At 54.7% G+C, this 24,686-nt stretch overlaps 2 protein-coding genes across 2 annotated transcripts in view; one reads left to right on the forward strand and one right to left on the reverse strand.

The window, feature by feature from the left end:
• Nucleotides 1-12,507, forward strand: part of BAIAP2L1 (BAR/IMD domain containing adaptor protein 2 like 1) — a 91,494-nt gene extending 78,987 nt beyond the window's left edge. Inside the window, exons 13-14 of the mRNA XM_026516268.4 lie at nt 10,237-10,274; nt 10,757-12,507. Coding sequence (XP_026372053.2) covers nt 10,237-10,274; nt 10,757-10,832 — 114 coding nt within the window. The 3' untranslated portion in view covers nt 10,833-12,507. The remainder of the gene's footprint in view (nt 1-10,236; nt 10,275-10,756) is intronic.
• Nucleotides 3,696-21,899, reverse strand: BRI3 (brain protein I3). The gene is made up of 3 exons (XM_026516269.4): nt 21,569-21,899; nt 20,896-20,998; nt 3,696-13,101 (listed from the first exon to the last, which is right to left on the reverse strand). The coding sequence occupies exons 1-3, from the start codon at nt 21,708-21,710 to the stop codon at nt 12,969-12,971; spliced, it is 378 nt and encodes a 125-aa protein (XP_026372054.1). The 5' UTR covers nt 21,711-21,899; the 3' UTR covers nt 3,696-12,968.
• Between the last annotated feature and the right edge of the window lie 2,787 nt (nt 21,900-24,686).

The following is a 24,686-nucleotide window of genomic DNA, read 5'->3' on the forward strand; positions in this document are numbered from 1 at the left end:
GGGAATCTGCTTCTCCCTCTTCCTCTTCCTCTGTGCTTTCTCTCAAATAAATAAATAAAATCTTAAAAAAAGGGGCGCCTGGGTGGCACAGCGGTTGGGCGTCTGCCTTCGGCTCAGGGCGTGATCCCGGCGTTCTGGGATCGAGCCCCACATCAGGCTCCTCCGCTATGAGCCTGCTTCTTCCTCTCCCACTCCCCCTGCTTGTGTTCCCTCTCTTGCTGGCTGTCTCTATCTCTGTCGAATAAATAAATAAAATCTTAAAAAAAAAAAAATCTTAAAAAAAAAGTCTTTGGCTTCTCAGATAAGCACACTATAAGATACATCGTACTTGTATCATTCCAAGTTATTCCAGATACCTAACAGTTACTTTTAAAAGAATGACATACAGCTGTTGAAAATGGAGCTTTTCCATTCTGTCATCATGGAAGAGAAATTGCTTGGAAGGACAAAGGTATCAAATGCTGTTTTATTAAATGCCCCTAGTACATTTTAAAACAATATTCAGACTCTTTGGAAATAACTGATCTTAAAACATTTTGAAAAGCATAAATTCCTTTTGCTGGGCAGGGGGCGGGGGCAGACACGAAGCCCTTACAGCTGCATCTCACGCAGCTCGGGATCCAGGAATACAAGGTACACTGTTCTGGTGTGACCTGTCTATAGTGCCTTCCAGCTTTTTTGGGGAGAAAAATTCAAACATAACAAAAGTGGAAAGAATAATGTCTCTCACCCCCAGCTTTCACAATTGTCAACTCATTTACTAATCTTTTTTTTTTTTTTAAGATTTACTTATTTGAGAGAGAGTGCACACGTGTGTGCATGTGATCAGGGGAGGAGCAGAGGGAGAGGGAGAGAGAATCCCAAGCAGACTCCAAGTTGAGCATGGAGCCTGAGGTGGGGCTCGATCCCACAACCCATGAGATCATGACCTGAGCTGAAATCAAGAGTCAGATATTTAACCGACTGTGCCACCCAGGCGCCCCCGAATCTTTTTTCATCTTGCTCCTGGACACTCCCAGATCAATTTGATGCTAATTCCGGACTTCGTCATCTCATGTATAAATAACTTAAAATATAATAATACCTTTTATTTTTACGTGACCAGAATACCAGTTATCATATCTTTAAAAATTGACAGTAATTCTGCAATATCATCAACCAGTCACTTCAAATTTGATTGTCTTATTAAAAATTAAACAATACAGTTTGAATCTGGATCCAGGCCAGGTCCATACATTGTATTGGTCACTGAGTCTCATGACCATAGTTTTTGTATCAAGGTCTCCCCATCTCTTTTTCCTTGTAACTTATCTGGAAGAACCAGGTTATTGGCCCTGGAGGGTGGCCCCAGGCTGGATTTCGCTGAATGCATCCACATGGTGTCCTTCCCTGCATTCCCCTTTCTCCTATATTTTTGACCTGGATCAGAGTCCGTATTATGTTTTGTTTCTTTGCCTGTTTTGTTAGAGCATTTCATCAGTGGTGGTGGCTAGTCCTTCCAGAGGGACACCTGTCTGGTTATCTCTTCTTTTGTGATATTAGCAGCTTTGATAAGAACCACCTCCCTCCATTTCTTTAAGACTGTGTAATGTCTTTTAAGATAAAAGAATCTTGCCCCAAACTCATCATTAACACTGAAATTATAAGTGAAAACACTGACATTTTAGGACACCTGGGTGGCTCAGCCAGAGGTCTGCCTTTGGTTCAGGTCCTAATCCCAGGGTCCTGGGGTCGAGTCCCACACCAGGCACCTGCTCACTCAGCAGGAAGCCTGCTTCTCTGTCTCCCTCTGCCTTCCACTCCCCCACCCCCCGCTGGTACGCTCATTCTCTCTCTGCCAAATAAATAAAATCTTTAAAACACACACACACACACACACACACATTTTAGCCAACACGGTCTCATTTTAGAGAACATTTTTAATTTTCAGTATTTTTACCATGTCGGTAAAGCTTTATGACGAAAGCATTGATGCAGTTCTTACTATACTGAATTGGATACTTTGAAAAATCCTATTTATCAGTGTAGTCAAAAATGATATTATTTCGCATTTGGCTGTTTAAATGAGATCTAACTTTATTTAAACCCCTTTGGCTGGATCATAATAGACGGGCAGTGTAAGGAGGCCGCCCTGGAAAGTGCTGAGACTGTCTAGTAAACTGAGGGTCTGGGCCAGAGCAGCAGCTTTACGCACGTAGCTTTCTCCTGAGAGCTGGGATGGGGCTGCCTCAGGAGGTGATCCTGTGCTCTGTGGCCACCTCGTGGAAGCCGCTGCCCATGCCACCTTGACCATGGGTGCCGGAGTTCTTGACTCTCACATCCTGTGTGTGCCCAGTCCGTCCTATCCCAGGGCTGCCTCCAGGCAGAGCTCCACACCCCAAGCCCCGTCTCCCCACCTCAGACCATCTTCATGATCAGTAATCTATAGTCTCCCGACAAAGCCCCAGACCTGACGGCTTCACTGGTGAATTCTGCTGTACGTGCAAAGAATAGCTAACACCATCCTTCTCAAACTTTTGCCTAAAAATCGAAGAGAAGGGAACACTTCCTACTCATTCTGAGGCCAGCATCGCCCTGATAATCTGGTCAGGCCCCCTGTTTCTTTCTTGTAGGCCAGAAGACTTTTTATAGTCTTTCATTTTAGCAGCCTTTAATGTTTGGTTTCATATAACATTTAAAAGCCCCAAATATCTAATGAAAATGCCCTTCTTGTGGGTGTGGGTTCCAGTGTGATTTTAGTTGTCATTGATTTTGCGCGTGTCAGAACAATGAATGTTGATGACCTCCTTTCTGAATAATTGAGATCTCCCATAGTAAAGGCATGTTTAGCACTTCAGAGAGGTATAGAGTCAGTACCTGCAGTGAGGTCACGTCACTTGGGTGACTAATGTTTCTGTGGCATCAGCTGCTCTGACCAGCCATACTTCTTTCTTTAACACAGCCAGATGGCAGGTGAAGGTGTACCGCCTAGAAGGGGTCTGTGGACCACAGTGAGACGTTCATGCTCGAATTCATCCATTGAGCATTAAGTGACAAGCTACTGTGGTCCAGGGAAGCAAATAGGAATAAGGCCAGCCTCGGAGTCGAGTCCAGTGAACAGTGTGTTTATTGGAATTGTGTGAAAGGTGCATGGGGCAGAGGCGACAGAGGAGGAAAGGAGGGCTCAGGCTCCTGGCAAGCACCAGAGGAGGCGTCTTGGAGGCAAGCATTTGAGCCGAGTTCTGAAGGACGAGCTCTGACAAAACACAGAGCCTTCCAGATGTGCCTTCTGGCTGGGTGCGGTCCAGGGCCACAGCCAGATAAGTGGTGGGATGGATAGGCCAGGAGAGAAGCACACCAAGCCAGGAAGTCTGGGCTGCATGTTGTCCCTCCTCCGTCCTCCTGGGTGGTCTCTGCAGATGGTCCTCGGTGCGCGCTGGAGCTTGGAGCGCAGGGCAGGAGGCGGTGCAGTCGTCCAGGGAGAGAGGGCGGCGGGAGTGAAGATGGGAAGGGGTGACAAGTTATTCAAGAGGTAAGAACTGACAGAGCTAGTGACCAACTGGTGTAGCCTCCTTGGGAGAAACCCTTGTTCTGTCCTAACTCTGGAAGCAGTTCTGGTTTGCTCATGTTAATGTATTTTTGGAGGGTTTATTTGTTGTTTTCTTGTTTGTTTTTGTTTGGTTGGTTTTTTTGATAATATAATCTTGAGCTCCAGATTTTTGACATGCAAACATTAAAAAAGGAAAACATTCTTGGGCAACCCTCTTGGGTCCCCTTCCTCTTTGGGAGTTTGTACTATCACCCAATAAACTTTGCTTCAAAAAGAAAGAAAAGAAGAGAAAAGGAAAGAAAGGAAGAAAAACATTCTTATCTGCACTTAAGTTACACATGTAACTGCTAGGAAAAAAGTTGTTTGGGAGGTTCTGAATAATGTAAAATAATCAGGGTCCTATAAGTATGATTGTGTTCATTAAAGATGAAGTTACTTTATGATTTTTTAAGGTACCTTCAATTTGAGAGACCCCTCTTCTCACTTTTGAAAACAAAGAAAACTTTTCTTCCATGGGTGTATTTATATATTTCATTATTTGTCTATATTAAACATAGAAGGAAGTGGCATTGTGAAAATTTTGTCTAAAATTCTAATACAGGGCCACCTGGGTGGCTCAGTCGGTTAAACGTCTGCCTTTGGCTTAGGTCACAGTCTCGGGGTCCTGCAGGGAGCCTGCTTCTCCCTCTCCCTCTGTGCTCTCTCAAATAAATAAATAAAATCCAAAATAAAATAAACTTCTTTAAGAATCTAAAAAAAATAAAATTCTAATACAAATAAATTGATAAATTATCCCACTCTTGAGACAGAAATAAGGATGCTCTCCAATTAACAACATTTATCCCATGCACTTAAGCAAACAGATAAATGTTTTTTTATCAGTTGTTGCCATAGGCTGGATAAACAGATGCTGAAATGAGGTTTCCTTTATATCCCCCTGGCAGTCGCAGCTGCAGGTTTAAGTTAAAGAGCAAAGTCCAAGTTTGTAAAAATTAAAATATCTAATCATTACACCTTATTTAAAATAGCTTAATTTAAAATAACACTTTTTCTGCTTATAAAAATAACCCAGGGAAGTTTTGTTTTGCTCGAAAATATCCATAATTTCACTTCCAGGGTGACCACTGTTAGCACTTCATTATATTTTACCGTCCCTTCCCAGCACCCCCACACCGGAGGATCAGAGCACTCGCTCATTTCGGAAAGCGTTTGTGAGTGCCAGGCGAGCCCCGGCACTGCTGCCCGGGCTGGTGTGCGATGCAAACGGCCCAATCCAGCTTTCTAACCTCCCGGCCTGGGAGGCCATGGGAGAGGGAGAGGGGGACGCAGAGACGGAGAGCCGCAGGACCCGGAGGTCCTTCAGCGGATTGAGAAAGTTCTAAAACCTCAACTCTCCGCTTATCAGTGCCCCACCCATCTAAGCACTTGATAAGACAAATACCACTGTCCCACGTGTGCTGTGTTCTGAGGAACCGAGAGGTTGCTTTTTGTCTTTGTGATCTGGAGGGTAATGGAAGACAGTTAATAAAGGTCACAAGAAGATATTAATTGGCTTTTAAAAATCAGCAAAGGCCACAAGGTTTGAGGGCCTCCCTCAACAGGCACCGCTGGCCATGACTTCAACGGCTCCCTCCCCCATCACCCTCTTGAGGACATTCACTGTTCCTTATCTGTAAGACCATGAAGAGCATCTTCTCTTGGAATGAAGAGTGTAATCACCCAAAGTACGTACACAGTGCTTCACAGATGCACACTGAGATTAAATGATTTATGGTCCATCACGAACATGTTCTATCACGAACATGTTTTGAAGTCGTATTTCAAGGTCCTATGCAAACTGCAGAAAAACCCCATCATCCGTGGACACCCTCGAGTGCCGCCTCTGCTGACACCATCGCGTCCCAGAAACTACTACATTCCCTCGCTGTCAAGACAGATCAGGAGCTCCAAGAACAAGACTGAAACACGCAGGCCCGCCACAGGGAAGGACAGAAGAACTGGTTCTGCTCCAAAGAGATGACCTCAGGAGCCATGGAAACTGCTGTCCTTGGAACAGGCCACCTGGTCTTAGGAGCCTCTCGCAAGAGGAGGCACAGGATCTAATCCTCTGGCATCGGGGCGTGGGTGAAGGCGATAAGTGGAGAATTTATGGTCTGATAGAAATGTCCCAGAACCGGGCTGCCCAGGACAGTAGCCATTGATCACAGAGGCAGTTGAGCACTGGAAGAGAGGATATGCAACCAAGGAATTTGTATTTGTATTTAATTTTAATGCAAATAGTCATATGGGTAGTGGCTACCATATTAGACGGTCAGGTATAGAGCATGCAAAACAGAACAATGTTCCATTTAAAAACCGGATCTAGAAATGTGATGGCTGAGAAGCATGGAGCATGACTGAGGCCTGCATGGTAGCCCTGTGGGCTGGGGACACGGCCCTGGAATTTCGTATCTCAAGTTCTTACGCCCAACCAGCTGATAATTTATTTTTCCTAAACTAAAATATTTAAACCAGCCGATGATGGTGGGGAAAGGCATGTTCCGTCTCAGCCAAATGCTGGGATCCGTGGCAGCTGGCAAAGCATCTTAATGCTTTTATACATATTTTTTACGTACAACCATTCGTTAATGCCAGTTACACGTAGAGTTTTGTTTGAACACCAGGATTCTTAGGCTTAAGTACACTGAACATCCAGGCCTGGGAGCCGCCTACTGTAGAGAATGTTCCTGAACACACCAACCTACAGTTCTGTGGCTGCCCTGTGATGTTCTGAGATACCAACTTCTCCCTGAGGGGCTGGGAGCCGGGGGATCACCGGAACTGAAGCTGAAGGTCACGCGTTTCTCTACTGTCGCTGCAGCAGAGTTGTGACATACGGAGAACCAGGCTCTAAAACGCTATTGAAAAACTAAGCTCCGCTCCACACAGACTTGCTTCTCAGTGTTCACTGCCTAAGAGCCGGAAGCGCTGCGTGAGCGAGGGGCCCGGTGCGCGGCTTGGTCTGCATCTGCTCTCCAGGGTGGACGCCTTGGTTTCAGAAAGCCCTTGCCCCAGGGCAGTTGGCTTTTCCCTGTCAGGCCTTCAGTGTCCCCACGTGAGGAATAAAGGGATTGAACTGGTTCAGAGGTTATGATTCGGGAGGTCAGCGCACAGCCGAGGACTGGCGTCAGGGCTGCGTGTGTTGCAGGTAAGAGCTGACCTCCAGCGGCGTCAGACAGGAAGGGAACGGTCTGCCTCATGGAAGCAGCAGCCCAGAGAGGGTCGGTACCAAGGCCGCCCCGGGGCCCTCTCATCACTCGCCCTGGATTCTGGGGTGTGGGCTCCGTTTGACCACAGCACAGGGCTCCCCACTCAGCATTCTCACTGGGCCACAGAGGTCCGTCTCACCTGAGTGTCTACCTGTGGCCAGAAAACGGGCTATACTGGGTGGTCTCAGCTGACCTGACCACACATAAGGTGGGACCAAGGAGTCCCCTTGAAGGCACACTGGCACGCAGTGGACACCCGAGCAGAAATGTGGGCAGTGGGAGGGGGAGGTGGAACAGACAGCATGTGACAGTGCCCACTCAAGGTGGACTCGGGTTTTTAGCTTTTCTGGGGCAAGGAATCACAAGATGTGTCCGCACTCTGCCTTTTCCTACTCGGCCATAATCAGCTGGTTGTGGGCTGTTGCGGACAAGGCCCAAGGCCGTCACTACCCCTACTGTCTTGTGGGTAACCTGTTCCGCGCTCGTAACGACAGGCCTAGCCCGTGCTGCTGCCTGGTTTTGTCACTCGATAACCTCCTGTTGTGTTGAGTCAGGTTGCCAGGAGGGGACCTGCACCTGGCTGTGCCTACAAGCCACGGGTTCTGGTCTTTGTGAAATCCGAGGAAAGGTGAGAGATCCACGGTGCTGACTCTGAGCAGGGCCCGCAGTGTGAGTAAGGAGTCCCTCTGCCCGTTGCCTCTGGGACCTTGGGTGGTCAGCTCTGCAGACATGCACTGTGCGTGCAGAGAAGGTGGCTCCCAGCCTGCGGAGAGGCCAGCAGGAGCCCTGTTGAGACAGGTCCGGTCCAGGGACACAGGACAAAGGAAGAGGGAAAGACGGGATTGGGAAGTAGAGAGACAAGGGACCCCAAACCCCATGACACGGCCGAAGGGAGGCAGTGGAGGGACAGGCTCGGTTGGAATGTTTAGCGGCAGCCGGCAGGACAGACGGACTTGTGGCGCCACCCAGCACGAGGGATGGGGCTGTGTGGTCAGGTTTGAGGTGGAAAGATCCTGAAAACGCTGCTGAGAGGGATGTGAGCTTTCCTCCTGGGTGGAGTGAGAGCAGGGCCACATGTGGCCGGGAGGTGCGTTTCACTGACAGAGGAGGGGACGGGAGGAGGGGCAGGTTTGGGGACAGCGGTCAGTTGTGACCACGGCAGTGGGCTCAGTGGAGCTGCGTTAAAGGGAGGAACCTTTCTGAAAATGCCCTGTTTTTCAGTAAACATTGAAGAATAGCATGTACAGAAAATGGGTGACTTTTCACAAAGCAACTGCATATAACCAGCACCAGGTCAAGAACTCGAACGTTACCCGCCCCCAGACACCCCCCAACACACACTCCCTTCTCACAGGCCAGACTGGCCGAAGCTCGGTCACCAGGTCCTCCGGCGAACCCTCCTATGGCGCTTCCTTGCTGTGTGGCGTTCACTGGATGGACGGCGGTTGTCCCTTCTGGTGACGGACGTTTAGGCCGTTCTGATGGGACCGCTCTGAGTGGTGGTGGGGGGGGGTCTCAGTGACTGTGTGCATGCGTGCTGCTGGGAGCAGCGGTGGGGGAGGTTCTCTGGGGCGCGGGATTCACCGCGGGTTTGCCCGGCACCGCGTGGCTGCAGGCTGCCCTAGTGTCTCTCGCCGTCCTCCCTCACAGTTGTTACTTCCTGCCGCTTCACTGTCGGTGGACTGTGATACATCTCGGCCGCCGCACGCGCGCGCACGCGTGTGTGTGTGTGTGTGTGTGTGTGTGTGTGTGTGACTCTCTCAAATGTCTGGGGCAAGTACTCGGATGGCACAGCTCACAAAAATGTAGCTAAACTCGTAAAGTTGAGTTGGGTCAGTTGAGGCTCAGGCCTTCCCCTGGAGACAGCTGTGGGTTTTCCAGGGAGGGTCGTGTCTGGTTCCCAGTTCAGGGCGTACAGAGCTTTCCCCATTCTCAAGGATGCACCCGGCGAGGAGACAGTTCCGCCGCCAAGGAAAGGCAGCAAGCAGGTTTCCAGGGAGGGTATCAAGGAGCAAGAGGGCTGTGTGCCCCCCGGAGGCCACACCTGGGGAGTCTGGCTTGGCAGGAAGTGTGCTTTCCAGGCCAGGAGGACGCAGGGGACCTCTTCCCAGTGGGATCTAGTGCCTCCCCCGCAAGGAGCTTTCTGCTCTAGGCCGGGCACCGCAGCCGGCGGTCTGAGCACGTGTGGCAGGCATCCTGGTGCTTTTAAAATAAATTATAAATTAGCCTGTAACCATCATAGAGTCTGAGCGCTTCCCCAGAAATGACTTACTCTGAGACCTGCTGGGGAAGCAGCGCACGCCGACTAGGAAGAAACCGCTTTGCAACCACTTAAAGCCCTATTAGGATGTGCTGAGCAGGGCAGCTGCTTTGTGCATCCGTGACGAAAAGTAGACACTGAATCGGGGTGCAGGGCTGACTGGGGTTGCCTCCTAATGCTGGGGCTCCCCATCGGGATGATCTTGCTGACCTGCTGGCCCCAGGGCTCACAGTCACGCTTGGAGGTCCTCAGAGCTAGAGAGAGCAGGCGCGGGTCTGAAGTGGCCCGGGTGCCCACAGTCCCTCTTCTACTTCGAGTCTGTATGTCCAGCACCCAGGAGGAGCCATGCGGAAAGAGCCTTGACCTGGGCTTCCGCCTCCAAGTATGGCCTTCGACCCCCAGGCTGGCAACAGGAAGTGAGAGGAGCTGTTTGGTCAGAGACCCTGAGACCACAGGAGGCCTGGGAGCTCACAGGACTGTCCGGCTGGGCGGGCGGCCTAGGGCTCAGACGATGTTACACTGCCCTCTCCTGGGCGCCGTCTAGAGAATTAGCCCCACAAGCTCGGGCCAGCGATTTCTTGCAACGGCCAGAGCAGATTTAAAGCAAAATGTTTAAAGCCTGCAAGCTTATAGGAAGATAAGGACAGAAGGTACATGCACCCCCGTGGTCCCTGGCCACACTGGGAGACCCCCCCCGTTCCCCGGTCTCTGGCGGTTCCTAAAGGCAAAAACAGTGTGGGCATTGTTCCATCTCCTCACCTTCCGGAACGTCCTACCAGATCTCTGGCTCACTGCTGACACCAGTCTGTGGACACCAAAACCCAACAAGGTTTTATTTTTACTGTTTTTTTTCACGGCATCATTCAGGCTCCCAAAAAATCACCTGCAGTCATGCAGTGCAGCCAAAGGGCCACCAGTGAGGAGGGAGCAGCACATGCTGGCCTCCCTCAAAGTCAGAGTCGTTCAGTGCTTGTGAGGGCCCTTCCGTGTCTTAGGTTTTCTGTTCTTGCCCTTGTTCTTTAAGTGACTTTAGACAGACATTGAGATGGTCTCAAATGGACAGAGACTGTGGGGCACTTTTTAAAACAGGCATTAGCCATAGAGTCCCTTATGCTTTAGATGGCTTTACCTTTGGGTCTTATTAAAAATGTCCCAATTTCATGAGCCTTCCATAAACTTCACCCTTATCTTCTTCACAGAACGATGCAAATGGGACAGCAAAGCCTCCTTTCCTCAGGTATGTTAACCTTTGTGCGTGGGGGCCTTCATCAGTGCGCAGCCCAGGAGGCCTGACCCTGAGAGGCCTTGGGCCTGTGGGGTGTGAGGACACGGCCACCTTGTTCTCATCAGTCTGGGGACAAGGGCCTGGAGGCTCTGCCAGCCTCTGCCCAGGTCCCAAAGGGGGGAGCCCTGGTCACAGTTGTGTCGGGCAACTTAATCCAGACCCTGTCCTAGGTGGCTCTCCCGAGTAACCCCTCTCCTGCACAGGGGCCACAGTGAGGTGGGCTCTCCCGTTACAGTGTCTACAGCTCTGGAGAGTTCTGTAGCAGGTGGGTGGCACAGAGAGAACTGCCACAGAGAAACGTTCATTCAGAAAATGTCCGGAATTTTATATAGAAGCCATAGAATTTCACAGAGCAAGAACAGTAGTTCATAGCTTTTAAAATCAAATTTCCATCTCGTAGTATTTCTGCAGCCTTGTTTTTCCTTCCCCTGCAGCGGAGAAAACCCCTTTGCTACTGTGAAACTCCGACCGACCGTGACAAACGATCGCTCAGCGCCCATCATCCGATGAGGAGAGGGTCTGGGAACTCCAGTTCCTCCAGCATTAAGTTCTCACTTGCAAAATGATACACATTGGTCGATGTGCGCGGTAACTGTTGTAAAGCTTCGCCAAAAGGTGCCTGATTTTAACTGTATTCTACTTGAGCAAATCAATGCGTTCTCTCAATTTAACATAGTTGGGCTGATACATTTCTGTCTGTAAGAAGATAAAGAAGTAATAGTTCAGTGATTAGCTCAGTCACTTAAAATATATTCTGTTCATCAGAAGACGGTAAATTTGGTTCCAGTCCTCACTGTATTTTTTAAATACTCTGATTACTTTTTTTAATAGCCAGAGTAAGGGATAGTCTGTGCTTTCATGACTGGCTTTCTGCACCTGAATGCAAAGGAGACCACAGTTTTATTTTATAAAGCATGTGCTCTTACCTAGCATTATGACGTTTATCTAAAGGAAATGATGTGTAAATTTGCATATTAGCATGCAAATCATAATTGTTAGCAATATAAATTATGAGACTATTATATAAAATTTAATTTTTTAACTTAAAAAATTTAAATTGTTTAATCAAATGTAGAGCTACCTAAGATGGAGGAATCTCCAAGTTTCCCTCGATTTAGACACAGCTATAGAGCGTAGAGACATTTTGCCTGTCCCTGTCACAGCCATGATGTTTAGTACTAGAATAATCACCCAAGGGGCTCCGGAGTTGGGCAGTTCAGAGTTACCAACTGGACTGCACGGGGGCCTGGCTCAGAGCGTCGGACTTGCGGTGAGGGCCCCACGTGAGCAACCCCAGGGTGCTCTCACTACGCTAGTTGACTGAAGCTGCGTCCGTTGCTAGTGTACTCGGAAACGTCTTGGGGTCCAAGTTTCTCCATTTCTGAATCAGGTACTGCCCCCCCCCCCCCAAGAGCACGTGGAAAGCCGGGAGCCTGCGTGTTGGTGGCTGGGATGGGAAGGTCTGTGTTTCATCCAAGACCCGCCATCACACCCTCAGAACCGGAAACTTTGAGCCAGTGGCCGAGTTTACCTCTGGCAGGCCCTGTTTGGAGGAGTGCAGGGTCATGACGCACACCCGGGCCGTTATACTGTGTGGGCAAAGACGGCCGTATTTATCACAGCTGCTCTGGTTTCGCCATAAAATCAACATTTTTCTATAAACTTGAAAGTGGTCACGGTCAAATGCAGGTAAACCAGTGGAAGCGTGTGACACTTCACGTTCTTGGTCCTGTCCTGGCCGCCAGGCGACCCAGGCCACCCCACCAAGCGCTACTCTTCCAGGGCCGAGTCGGGCTGAGTGCCGATGGCAGACAGCACACCTGTCCTGAGACACGACGCTCCAGCCAACGAAGAAATCACCGTCACAGCTCGTTCAGGGTCCACTGCTTCCCTCACCATCTGAGTAAGAGGAGGGTTCACGGAAGTGCAGTATTTTCAGCGGTGGGGGCTCAAGCCTCCTTAGCCTCCAGAGCTCTGCTGTTCGGGATCCTCGGCTTTGTTACAGTGACTCTCAGGTGCGCTCTGCGGGCTCCCTTGGCTCACCCGACCCGTCTCCGCCTTCACAGAAGGGGAGGGGGGCACTCACCGAGGATGGGACAGCTTGTCTTAGGTCCTGGGCACAGGTGCGTGCTCTGTCAATGTCAAGGTATTATGTTTTGTCATATTAATAAAAAGTTGGAAAGCACACTCTCGAGCTGTGACTGTCTACAGAGGACTAGATCGCGCTCTGCCGGGAGCCGGACGCTGCCGAAGCCAGGCGATGGGGATGGTATTCTAGTCTGGTTACACAGTTTCCAACACGCACGTGAGCTTGTTCACACAAGCAGCAGTGTGCGCACACTGAATAAGCAGAACCAGCTAACAATGGTATGAATCTCATTTATTTAAAACAGTATTTCTCACCTTTCTCAAATTGAAGACTGCAAAAAATAAAAGCAGTGCTTTATTGAGCTGTCATTCACCCCGGAGCAGTGCTGCTGTGTCCCCACGCTGTGACCCCTGCGCCCACGAAACCGCAGCTCATGCCGTCTATCCCACCTCGCTTTACAAAACAGTCCTGAAAGCTTAATCGAATAAAGCTACTGTACACGACATTTACATTAGAAAAAGACAGCTGGATGTAGGAAAGCCAGAGGTGGTGTCCCTTTAAGTGAAGTTGGCTCCACAGTTGGGGCATCTTCGCTTCCTCAAGGCAAAACAGCAGATGAACCCAAACGGGAACAAGATGATGGCCAAGAAGATGCCCAGGAAGGTGAAGGAGTCCTCCAGAACCCCGACTCTGTGGAGAGAAGAGGGGCACTCGTGTTTGTTAGGGCCCTTGGCAGAGCCCCGCACAAGAGGGGACAGAGGGCCCCTGGTGCTTCAGCGACCCTGTTCCCAGAAGCAGTCTTCGCCCCCAGCAACGCGCCCGTTACGCGGGAGCAGGCGGGCCACTGCTCGCCGCCGCCGCTCGACGTGTGAAGGGGAGGGAAGCTACCGACGGAATCCTCACTTGTAACGACAAGAACATTCACTCGCCACGTTACCTACCCTGTTTTGTCGTCCTGCTCCTCCGTTACAAAAGGAGGAAGCAGCAGCAAATGCTAGTTTCTATTAAAGTTCTTGTCTCTCTGAAAACTAGACCAAGAAAACCAAATCATTTTAGGGTATTTTTTCCCCACTGTTGAAGGTTTACTCTTCCATCCCCTAAACTGATCTTTCTCCGTTCCAAAATCTGAAAAAATGGTTTTGGGAGAAGGTTACAATAGATTTTAGTGAAAGATTAAAATCAGCCATATTCACAATGTCTGTAAAAAGACCACTTATCTTGAGAAATTTAATCTCCATTTCTTCACAAAGTCAAGTTCATCTTCAGTGGGCACAACACACACGCCTACGGGCTATCACCCCAACCATGTGCCAGGAGTGTAGGTTCAGTGACCTGGAGTCACCACTCACACTCCAGGGTCATTTTCAAAGGCCCCAAAGATGGGAAGTAGGAGCCGTGCACTTAGCTCTGCCACTGCTTCTTAAGCTACTTCTGGAAAGTTCTGGACACAGAACTGAAATGAAAATAACCATACTAGCCAGCTCAGCCCTAATGAGCAATGCTTCACATTGCAGAGAACCAGGCAAAGTCAGTGGAAACAAGCTCCTCCCCAGGCGGCCAGGGACACCTCCAGCCTCGTCCACTGTGCTGTGAGCGGAGGCTGTGAACAAGGCACTTCACCAGAATTCACCAGAACAATATGCCAAATCAGCCAGGGCTGGGAACTGAGAAGGAAGAAAGGAGGGTCTCCACAGGTGACAGGAGCTGGGCCAGTAAGCAGAAAGACCTGCCCCCCCCCCCGCACTACCAGAGCGAGCCGGCCTTCAGGGGGTGACCCCCCCCCCCCACGTTCACCCCAGCTGCCTCAGGCTTCCTGAAGCCACTTCCTCCTCTACCCACACCTCAGCTCCTTTGTCTTCAAACGCTGCTAAGATCTCCTGTGGATCTCTTGTGCCCACAATGTTTTAGAAGCAGCTGCTGCTCGTTTTGCCACCTTGTGTGCAGAGGAGGAAGGTTCAACTTAATAGAAGGTCAAGTGTCACGATGAAGCACCCAACAGAAGGTGTCCTCCCCTCAAGATGCCAAACCTGCTGCCGTCCCTTGTGAGCCCCGCCACTGCACACAGCCGTCCCACCCCGCTGCACGTCCAGCCCACGCCCCAGCTCTGCGGAGCGGGCACCAGGCTGAGGACTTATCTAGACCAGGAGGAAGCCTGTTTTTCAACTGCTTAAAGAAAAACTCAAACCCGATGCCCACTTCCCTTCCTCCCCGCTCAGGAAGGAATGCCTAAATGTCTACGATGGACAGTACCCACTAGCGTTACTTCCCAAGGGGCCTGTCCTAAAACACCAGTTCCCCCGATAAGCTCTGCAGAAAAGAAAAGGAATTCTTTGGTTAATTTGAGCAAACTCCCCCCTGCCATGCGCCCCCTTGTCCTGGAGTCACAGTGCACAGTTTAAAAAAAGGCTCTGAGAAGTCCCGCAGTAAAGACCCCTGTGGAACTCTTTCAGCCGGAGTTTCCCAGCCCAGTCAGCCTGGACACAGGCAAGGCCAGATCTGAGGGAAAGCTAATCAACAGGCCTGAATTTCCGTCAGCAGAGTTACCTTTTCTTGTCTAGACTGCTACGAAAGTCTTATAATAGGAGTCCCCTTTCTAAGGACTACCAAGGCCGTCGGGTCCCCACGCTGTTCCTTGGCCCTCCCATGGCTGCCCCTGCCCGTGGGAGTCCAAACACAGCTGTGCAGAGCCCACCTCACACCTGCCCCACCTGCAAAAGCACCAGAGGCCATGCCGCCAAAGTCAGGGGTGAGGCTTCAGGGACACCCTGGGCCACACACACGGGGACAGGAACGCACCTGCTCTGTCCACAGCCCTCGCCAACAGCCCCTGCAACTGTGGAAGCTAATCAAGCCACTCTGAGAGCAGCTGGAGGCGGCCAGGCGGCCTGGGACCACTCGGGGCTTTGGTACCACCCAGGCGCCCCTGGCCTCCTTCCTCCCTGGCTGGCATCTACCGAAGTTCCACCCGCAGCTGAAATCCCAGGAATCACACCAGTTCACGTGGTCGGTTAGAATTCCCAAGGAAAAAGCACAGGGAGGAAGTGAACCAGTCCTCACAGCTGGGTCACAAGCACCAGCTGAGAACCTTCCAGAGAAGCCTGCCCTCTGAAGGAGTTAGGAGGGTGCCTTGCCCAGCATCCCCTCTAGGGGCAAGTGAGGCCCAAGGACAGGGACTGCCTGGCTGAGCACCCACCTAGGCTGGGGCAGGAGCTACGGGTGCTGCTGGCACACGAACCGCCCGTCGGAGGGCAGGCGGCTGTCGTGGGCAGCCTGCCCCACCTGCCTCTTCCCTGGTTCTCCGCGGCCCACAGCTGGAGGAAACCCGGGGGGCGGTGGGGGGCACACACCCAGGCCCTGTCTGCCCGTGAGGCTGGGGACCGGCCCTGCCCAAGCACCAGGCTTCCCAGCAGCCCTAACACCGTCTCAGCCCAGCGCTCCCCTCGCTCAGCTCTGGAAGTGCTCTGGGAACTGAAAAGGCAGAGCAGTGGGGACCGCGGGCCCACCAGGCCCACCTGGGCTTCCCGGACACGAGAACACAAGCCGCCTGCCGCTTAGACCCGCGGCGCTTTCCGTCCACAGCCGTCACTCACTCGGGCGGAGCACTCCACGCACTCCTCTGCCCTCCGTGAGCAGCAGTCTGATGCACACTCCCGCGGCCCACACCCCAGGCCGGAGCCCCAGCTCCCCCCATTCGCCTCCACCCCACTCTAAAGATGGCCTGGCCACAGGTCTCCAGGAAGAGCAAGGGCCTTTCCCTTCAGGGATGGGGACCGTCCCTGCCAGCAAGTCTGTGACCAAACCACCTTCCCAAACCTAACACGCTTTCAAGCATGAGGAACAAGGACAGCCGGCGGATGCCTACAAACACGGGGTCGGCCCTCGGGCACCACACTTGCCAGCCCAGGGGCCCGCACACCTCTCCCAAACGATAACAAGCTCTGAAGGAACTTTCTTCTAGGTTTGTAACAAACTCGCCTGGCAACCATCTGTGACCTGAACGAACTCGTGGCCACGTACGGTGCTCATTCATCCACTTCCCGTGAACATTCCCATCCTGCTGCAAACAGTAATGTTCTGACCACGGGTACTGCCCCAGACCTCAAAGACAACGCCGGCGTGATTTACGGTTTTTAAAGATCCACAATCTTAGGAACTGAGAACCACAATCTGATCTCTGGGCCACTCTTGACGGAGCAAGACTCCAGGTGCAGAGCAAACCTGTGCCGGGTGCTGGTCCCCCCCCCCCACCAAGGCACCACAGGAGGGAGGGGACGCCCGGGGACAATCCTGACCCAGGCTGCCTCCTGTCAGCCTCTCCCAAACGGTGTCACACGCTCTGCTCTCCAAACCCTGCCCCTCAAAGGTCCCAATCAGTTCAGAACGAGCTTCAACTCTCAACTGGCTCAGAATCCGAACTGAGGGAGCTGCCCCCACAGAGGCTGGAAGGCCCCGCCCCATTCTTGAGCAATAGGCTTGATGGGGGGGGCAGTCAGGGAAGGATGTGGAAGCTGGAGAAACTGGGAACTGACAAATTCTGAAAACGATTCTCTAACTCCTGACTCTGACCCTACGGAGAAAGCGGCCACTCGACATGGGCCGGGAGCGGCCTGGCGAGGCTCTCGGCGGGCAAGCAGGACGATGACGGAGACGAGGCCGGGGCCTGCACGGGGCTCCGGCCTCCCGAGGGACCGCGGAGTGGCCCGACGGGAGTGCGTTCTGAGCTGCCCCGCGAACAGCAGCCCCCACACGTCCCTCGTCCCTCTGGCTGCAGGTCCCCAGAGGTCAGCACGTCCTGTATCCCTCACAGCAACCCCGCCCCGGAGCCCGGGGCACTCAGGGTCACAAGCTGCCGCAGCGCTCCACTGTCCCCAGTTACTCAGGGCGGAAGCCAGCCCCAGACCGGCCTCACTGGAAGCCCACGTCTCCTCAGGGAAGAGGGAGCAGAGGACTTCCTCCAGGTGGCCCTTCAGCCTGGAGCCAAGCTTGGGGACCAGATGCCCAAAGCACCACCACTTGGGAGGCGCCTCTGTCCAGCCTTCTGCTGTCCCACGGCCTCCACCACACACGGGCCGCCCGGAGCAGCAGCACACAGGGCAGGTGCCCGGAGGGGTGGGGGGGACCACCTGCGGGACGTGCTGTGGACCAGAGCAGGCCCCCGGCACTCCTCGGGGTGCTCCCACGAGCTGCGCGCCCTGCCCAGCACAGCCCAGGGCACGAGTCCCAGCTCATCCGGGTGCTGCCCCCTCAAGCCGGGCAGAACTCGCAGGACCTCGGACATGGGCAGGGCCCATCCTGGCGGCGGGATTTCCAGGCAGCCCAGGCCCAGCGGACCCGTCAGGGCAAGGCCGCAACACTGGTTTTGCGGTCGTAGATGCCGGATGAGCTGGGGCCCCGATAATAGGAAAGGGCCCCTCTGCCCCCTGCCCGCAGCCCACTGTCCAGACACCCTCGGCTCCGTCCCAGACCCCTTCCTCTCAGGACCCCTCCACACACCCCACCCTGCCCCCCATGCCCTGTGTCGTACCCTCAGCCTGCCTCTGCCCCCATGGCTCTACCAGGGTCGCCAGAACCCTCTGTGCTAACCACCCCGTGCCACAGGGACCTGACTGCTCTGACTCCGGGCAGCATCTGACCCTGACGGCTGTTCCCTGAGCCTTTCTCGGCTTCCAAGGCCGCACTCATTTCTGGGTCTCCTCGCACCCCTCCGGTTACCGCCAAAACTAAACACCCAGTGACACCCGGCCAGTGTCAGTGGGGAGCCCGGGGCAGGCCAGGCCCTGCGCCTGCTGCTTTATACATGCTCCGGCCTTTGACCCATGCTGCCCAGAGAGCCTGCCCAACAGGCGGCCCCACTGCAGCCAGGCCTGGGATCCCAGACTCCGGGGGCTGCCACCTCCCCTCACCTTGCATCCCCCAAGGCAGGACCGGCTTGAGAGAGGCCGGGGCCTGGCCAAAGCCCTGGCTGGGCAAGATGGCGCTGAATGCAGACAGGCAGGGGTGAAATGAGGAGCACGCTCACCTGCTGGGCTCCAAAGACAAGCTTTCTCGTAGCCCACTAAAAAGGGAAGATGGGGTCAGGCTGCTTAAGACGATGGCCAAGTGACAAGTGACACAGGCCTCTTACGCCAAGCCTCACTCAGAAGGAATCACAGACGTGTGACTTGGGCAAAGCCCTGCCAAGCTACCAGGAAGGGAAGGGGATAGAGCGTGGCTGGCTGGATGGAAAGGGAGACAGTGTAGTCACATGCCAAGTGGCCCATCTCCCAAGTCTGGATGCCAGACAGTGGCCTAGCTGGACTGTGCCCCAGGGGACACCTCTCCACTCTCCGCAGACAGGAGCCGCCCCAGGGCCACGCACCCACTCCCCAAACCACAGGATCGCTCCCCCGGGAAGCGCCCAGCCTCTCCCTCCTTCCCACTGCCCATCTCCCATGCCTCCCGCTCCCCCGCCCGCTGCCTAGGAAGCTGGCCCCACACTCCACATGCTGCAAAAGCAGAGAAAGGCCTCGCGGGGCCAAGGGACTACCCGCTCTCCAGCAGCGGAGGGCACCGCGGCCGGAAGACGGGCACACGCAAGCGTGAAACACCCAATGTTAGGGGGGCCCTTACTGCCAGCATCCATCCTTCTCAGTCCGCACACAAGAGGGAATCACGGGGACGGGCCAAGAGGGAATCAAGAGCGTTTGGTCCCAACTCAGTCCCCAAACACGCTCTCAGAGCACCTCCTCGTCACTACTCCCACCCAGAGGCAGGGAGGATGGTGATCCCAACATAAAAAGGAAAAAGCCTGTCCCCGGTGCGGGCGCCCCACACCTCAGCCTTCAGGCAGCTGACCTTGATCCAGATTCTGCAGGACTGGGGCTCTGGGACCCCAGTTAGCAGAAGCCACAGGCCTCCGGAATGACAGAGCTCCCACCCCGGGGAAAGGGAAGTAACCCGAGAAAGTGCTCCCCACCCGGCAGCAGCCACGGGGCCCTTGCCCGGGTGCTTGGGCCAGGAAGGGCTTCACAGAGCACCCCGACACCCCCACTTCCCAAGAGGGAAAAGAGGGCCAGGATCGGAACACAGCGCCTGCAGCAGACGCAGCAGTGCCTGGGACATGACGCGCAGTCATGGCGTGGAGACGCTGAAATCCCAGCCAGACCGATCTGCCCCAGACACCTTCTGATCCTCCTCCCGAAACCTGGGAGATCACTCAAAGATTCTCCTGCCCAAAAACAGGCCCTTGGAATCCTCCAGCTGGCCCAAGAGGGGACATTAGGACTGTGCCAGGGCTCTGAGCACCCAGCACCAACCTCAAAGCCAAAGCCAGAGGGTTTCCCATCACCCACCTCTGCACATAACCACCCACGACTCCCAGTGGCTCTCTCCACAAGCGACCAAACCCTGCCCAGCCCAGCAGCATTCGGCGAGCTCCCAGGCCGCGTCCCTTCTTCCCACCCTTGTGCCTTCAAACTCCAACACCTGTGATGCCGCCAGGTGCCCGTGGAGAGAATGGGGTCCAGGAGGGTACAAGTCATCGCTCTTTCCCCCAACCCCCTTCATGTTCCCCCAAAGGCCGTATCAGAAAACACACCTGTCCGGAGTTTACAGACGAAATCCCCAGCCAGCCCACGGCCCCTTCTACTGGGCACACGGTTGACTCTGGGAGTCCAGCCTCCTCCTCCCAATCTCTGTGAGGCCCTCCCCGGCCCACACCGTTGAGCCCTGCGATTCTGAAATCTTTTAACTTCCCCCTTGACTCCACTCTGGGCCTTCCAGATACACCTTTGACGTTAAGTCTAAGTGTAAACCAGCGTTTCTCAATTCCATCTCAGAGACTTCAACTTCCTTCTCCCAGACAAGCTGAAGACCCGCACTCTTGCATCAAGCAGGCAAGGACCAAGTCTTAGCTGAATCTGAACGCTCATGACCCACGCAGAACAAGCACGTAGCTAGCTGCATCTCAGACCCAATAAAAAGTTACGAGACCCTGGAGGCTTGGTTTGAGAATATGAAATACGGCTCCTGCCCGACACAAAGACCCACGGTGTTTCCATCCTTCTCCAGCTAATGGCTCCGCCATGGATGTTGCTCCCCTGGCATCCTGGACCCCCGGATCACTGGACACACTGGCCATCTAAGTCAGGGTTCTCCTGCCAGGGCACTTCTAACTGCCCTTTCCAGCAAAACAAAACCTTCCACCAGCTTCAAGATTCAACTGCAGATCCCAGAACCAAGGACACCAGGTGTTAACATTTCTGCATCCCACTCATTTCAGACTAAGGGGCCCCAAAACCACTCAACTCCACAGCAAAAGGAACCCCTGCCCGATGACCCATGAAACAATGTTAGACCTAAGAACAAACGAACCCACGCTCTCCCACACCACAGGTCAGCAGCTTGTCCCAAGACTGGCCCATCTCCCAGCGAGTCTGCCTTTCTGAGGCTCTGGGGGTGTGTTCTCAGAGGCTTCTGGGGGCCAGCCCCCAGCCTGTGACATACCTGCAGACTGGGCAGCCTCCAACGACAACGATGGAATTGGCAGGGTACCTGGTGACATTTCGACTGTGGATGTTGTAGACCCTGGGGTGGTGGGTGGGTATCCCTGTGGGCAGGAAGGCACATCAGAAGGGGGCCGGGAGGAAAACTGGCAAATTTGAGGGCTACTTCTCCTGCCGTCCCCCCGCCCCGATACCCCCCATCCCCTGCACCCAAACTTATCCCTTCCAAAATCCAGACAACGGCCCGCCTCCACGAAGTGCCCGCTATGGGCTTTACTGGGTGCTAATTTGCAGACAGCACCCGGTTAACGAAGTTAATGGGAAACAGCGCCGCGGCGCTTCCCGGGACGGGCGGGCCCGGTGCTCGCGACCCCCCAGGTCGGCTGAGGGCCCGACAGCGGGCTCCCAGTGCGGGAGACTCACCCGCCACCCGTCCCCACGGGCTCAGCGTTCCCGGCCCCGGGGCGGCCCCTCGGCAGCGCCCGCGCGCCCCCCCTCCTTCCCGAGCGCGCCCGAGCCGCGCCCCCCGCCGAGGAGGCGTCCGGAGAAAAGTTGGTTTCGGGGTTAAAGGTCGCCACGGGACCGGGCCCAAAGTTTGCTCCTGGGGCCGCGGGCCCGGCGCCCAGCCCCGACCCCGGCCCCACCGGCCTGCAGTCCCCGGCCGCCGGGCGCACCTGTGACGAGGTAGGGGTAGGGCGGCGGCGGGGGCGCGGCGGGGATGGCGCCGTAGCCGTGCGGGCCGCACGCGAAGTCGCCCTGGCCGGCCTCCAGGTTGTAGGCGGGCGGCCGCTCCTGCAGCAGGGGCTTGTGGTCCATGGCGGGCGGCGCCCACCGCGCCCGGCCCGGCTCCCGCCCGGACTCCCGCAAGGACTCCCGCTCCCGCGCCGGCTTGGACTCGCGCGGACGCCCGGACCCGGCGGCGGGACCCGCTCCTCGCGGGCGGCGACGGCGGCTGCGGGGCTGGGCCCCTCTCGGAGGCGGGCGCCGCGGGCTTCCCCTCCGCGCCTCCCCCCCGGCCAGTCACAAGACCCGGGTCACGTGGCGCGGCTCCCGGCGGGGGTGCGGCGCGGGGCGGGGCCGACGCGGCGTCTTAAAGGGGCCGCGTCCGGCCCTGGACACCCGGTCGGCCACTTGTCGGCCTTGACCCCACGCTCTTCCCCCCTCACTTCCACGGCCCCCAGACCGCCACCGCGAGAAGACTCCGCGCCACACACACGACTTCAAGGAGATGCCGCACTGGGGTCGCGACCTTAATGGCCCGCCGACTCCGCCCCTTCCAGCGCCTGGGCCCGCCCCACCCATCTTGGAGCGGAGACCCCTTGGCCAGGTGGAGGTCCGATCGCCCGAGCCCACTCACCACGGGGAAGGGAAGGGGCCAGGGGCGGCTAGGAGGAGAGTCCAGGAGGGGCGAGTCCCCCGGCCGTCTCCTGGTTGTCACCGCTCCGGGGCAAAGGGGCCGGGGGCTCCGCGTTCCGAGCGACCCGGGATCCCGATCAGGGCGGCGGCCCGGGTCAGTGGGAGCGCAAACTCCTGCCGGAAAAGGCAGGGCGTGCTTCTCAGCCTTGCCTGCTCGCGCTCAGCTGATGTTCATTCCGTCGGTTTTCTTCTTGATAAATTAGGTAATTTCTACGAGTTGTAGCCGCTGATTACAAATAATTCGCCGCTTGGGGACAAAACCCTAAATATTGAGCACCTACTACGTGACAAGCACCGTCCCTCCGTCGTTGGTCGGTATTGCTAATCGTCACAGCAACCCGGGAGGTACTCATTAGCCCTAGTTTACAGCCCGGGGACCAAGACTCAGACAAGGGGAGTGGCCTAAACTTGACGCAAAGACCAACCACTAGGTCGGCTTCCCTCACTGAAGCATTTTCATTGCCGCCCGCTAATTCTTAATGGGTTTGTAATAAAACTTGTAAAAGAAGGATCTGCAAGCTTAAAACCCCTTACATTTGTAGTTCCTCTAGGCCTTTCCAGGGCCTTCTGTAGCATTTGGTGTCTCATGTGACCTGCAGATTGATCCAGCATGAGGACAAAGGACAGCTCAGACCCCACCTTATTTTAAACTTTTCCTCAGCGACCATCTTTTATCTAGGTCACAAGTTTAGCTCCTCAAAGCCCACCTCCTGTACTGGTCATCATCATCCCAGCACCCTGTGCGGGAGAAATGAGGGGTGGGCCTGCCTAGCACTAGGGGAGAGCCAGGTCAAGAATGGAGACTGGAGGAGAGTGGCCAAGGACTTTGCGGCCAGCAGGGGTTCTGGCCTGGGAGAGAGATGGCCCCACAGTGTGAGAGCCCCCAAGGGAGAACAAGGGTGCGTCCCCATCCTCACCGACCAGTGAAAAGTGGGCTTGGGTCAAGCCTGCTGACACCTGGGCAGCTGTGGACACCCACAGGGGGGCCCCCATCCCTCCCCACCTTGCAACTGCTCATAAGGTAGGCTCAGTGAGTTCCTTTCCTGTTGGACTAAAGGTAAGCTGGCTGATGTCCCTTCAATTTCCTGGTTAATTTTCCCTTCGTCATGTGCCTTTGTTTACTAATTCAAACTCCACAAAATCCTTGGCCTCTGGCTCCCTTCTCCTCCAATAATTGGTTCCCCCTGCCCCCCAGCAGTGTCCCCTAGCTGGGAAATCCATATTCATGAATGAGAGGGTGTGGCTTGGGATTTCCCAACATCACTTTGGTGGACATTGCTCACAGACACAAAATAGGTCCTGCCTCTTCATTCAGGAGCAGGCTGAGTGTGACCCGTTACCCCAGGTTCTGCCTCGAAAGGGCTGGGGGGTGGGGTTGGGACAAAGATGACAGGCTGGGAACCCACAAAAGAAGCAGTCCAGTAGGGAGTCAGAGAGTAAACTCACAATGGCAGTGCGGCGAGGCTTGTGCAGTGAGAGGGTTAGAGGTGCCCATGAACCCTGGGTGCCCTAAGAGGACGAGGGCCGAAGTCCCACCTAGAATGCCAGCGGTGACTTGGTCCGAGGGACCAGGGGACCAGCATTCCAGGCAGCATGAACTCCCGTGCCAAAGAGCAGCCCACCGTCTGCCAAGGCTGAGTCACTTGGTGTGATCCAAACCCTGGGAGGGTCTCCAGCAAGCAAGGATGGGGCTGGCCCGAGGAGGTGGGGCCCGATGTTGGAGGTGGGACAGCCTCCCGTAAGAGCTTACAGCGGAACTGCCAGAGTTTAAACAAAGGAGGAGCAGCCCCGAATTTGCACATTAGAAACAGTGGCTTTGGCAGCTGTGTAGAGGGTAGTTCAGAGACAGGGAATCAAGGAGGGAGGGACAGCTGTGGAGATGGAGAGGAAAGGAAAGGAGTAAGGGAGGCCAAGAGCCCATCGAGACTTGGTCGCCTCCTGGAATACTCATGATGCTCAGGTTTCTGGCTCAGGGGACAATGTTGCCAGAACATGGATGTGAGCCAGGAGAAGCTGTCTGGAGGGGCCGCGTGGGGAGGCCAGGCTGGGACAGGCTGACTCCGTGCTTACATATCCCAAAGAAACGCCTAACCGAAGGCAGGCTGTGCAGGAAGAGAACTCGAAGCGTTAGCCTTATGATAAAGAGCTGAGACGGTCTTCGTGGCTGACAGCCGATCACCCACTCAACAAGTATTTATGGAGCACACACCTTGCCCAGGATGCAACAAAACTGGCAACATCCTGCCTCGGGGAGCACACTCTGACAGGTGGGGGCAGTCTCAGAAAGTGGTGAGTGCTACGGGGGGGGGGGGGGGAATGAGAAGGTCCAGGGCATGGGAGCGAAGTGGCCACGGCAGTGCAGTGCTGTGTGACCTA

The sequence above is a fragment of the Ursus arctos genome, unplaced genomic scaffold, assembly GCF_023065955.2.
Source record: "Ursus arctos isolate Adak ecotype North America unplaced genomic scaffold, UrsArc2.0 scaffold_2, whole genome shotgun sequence".
In the NCBI taxonomy this organism is placed as follows: Eukaryota; Metazoa; Chordata; class Mammalia; order Carnivora; family Ursidae; genus Ursus; species Ursus arctos.

Coding starts and splice junctions, on each gene's coding strand:
- BRI3 (XM_026516269.4), bottom strand. CDS start 21,710: ATGGACCACAAGCCCCTGCTGCAGGAGCGGCCGCCCGCCTACAACCTG. Junction 20,999..21,568: donor CTACCCCTACCTCGTCACAG/GTGCGCCCGGCG, acceptor TCCTGCCCACAG/GGATACCCACCCACCACCCC. Junction 13,102..20,895: donor GGAGGCTGCCCAGTCTGCAG/GTATGTCACAGG, acceptor TTCTCTCCACAG/AGTCGGGGTTCTGGAGGACT.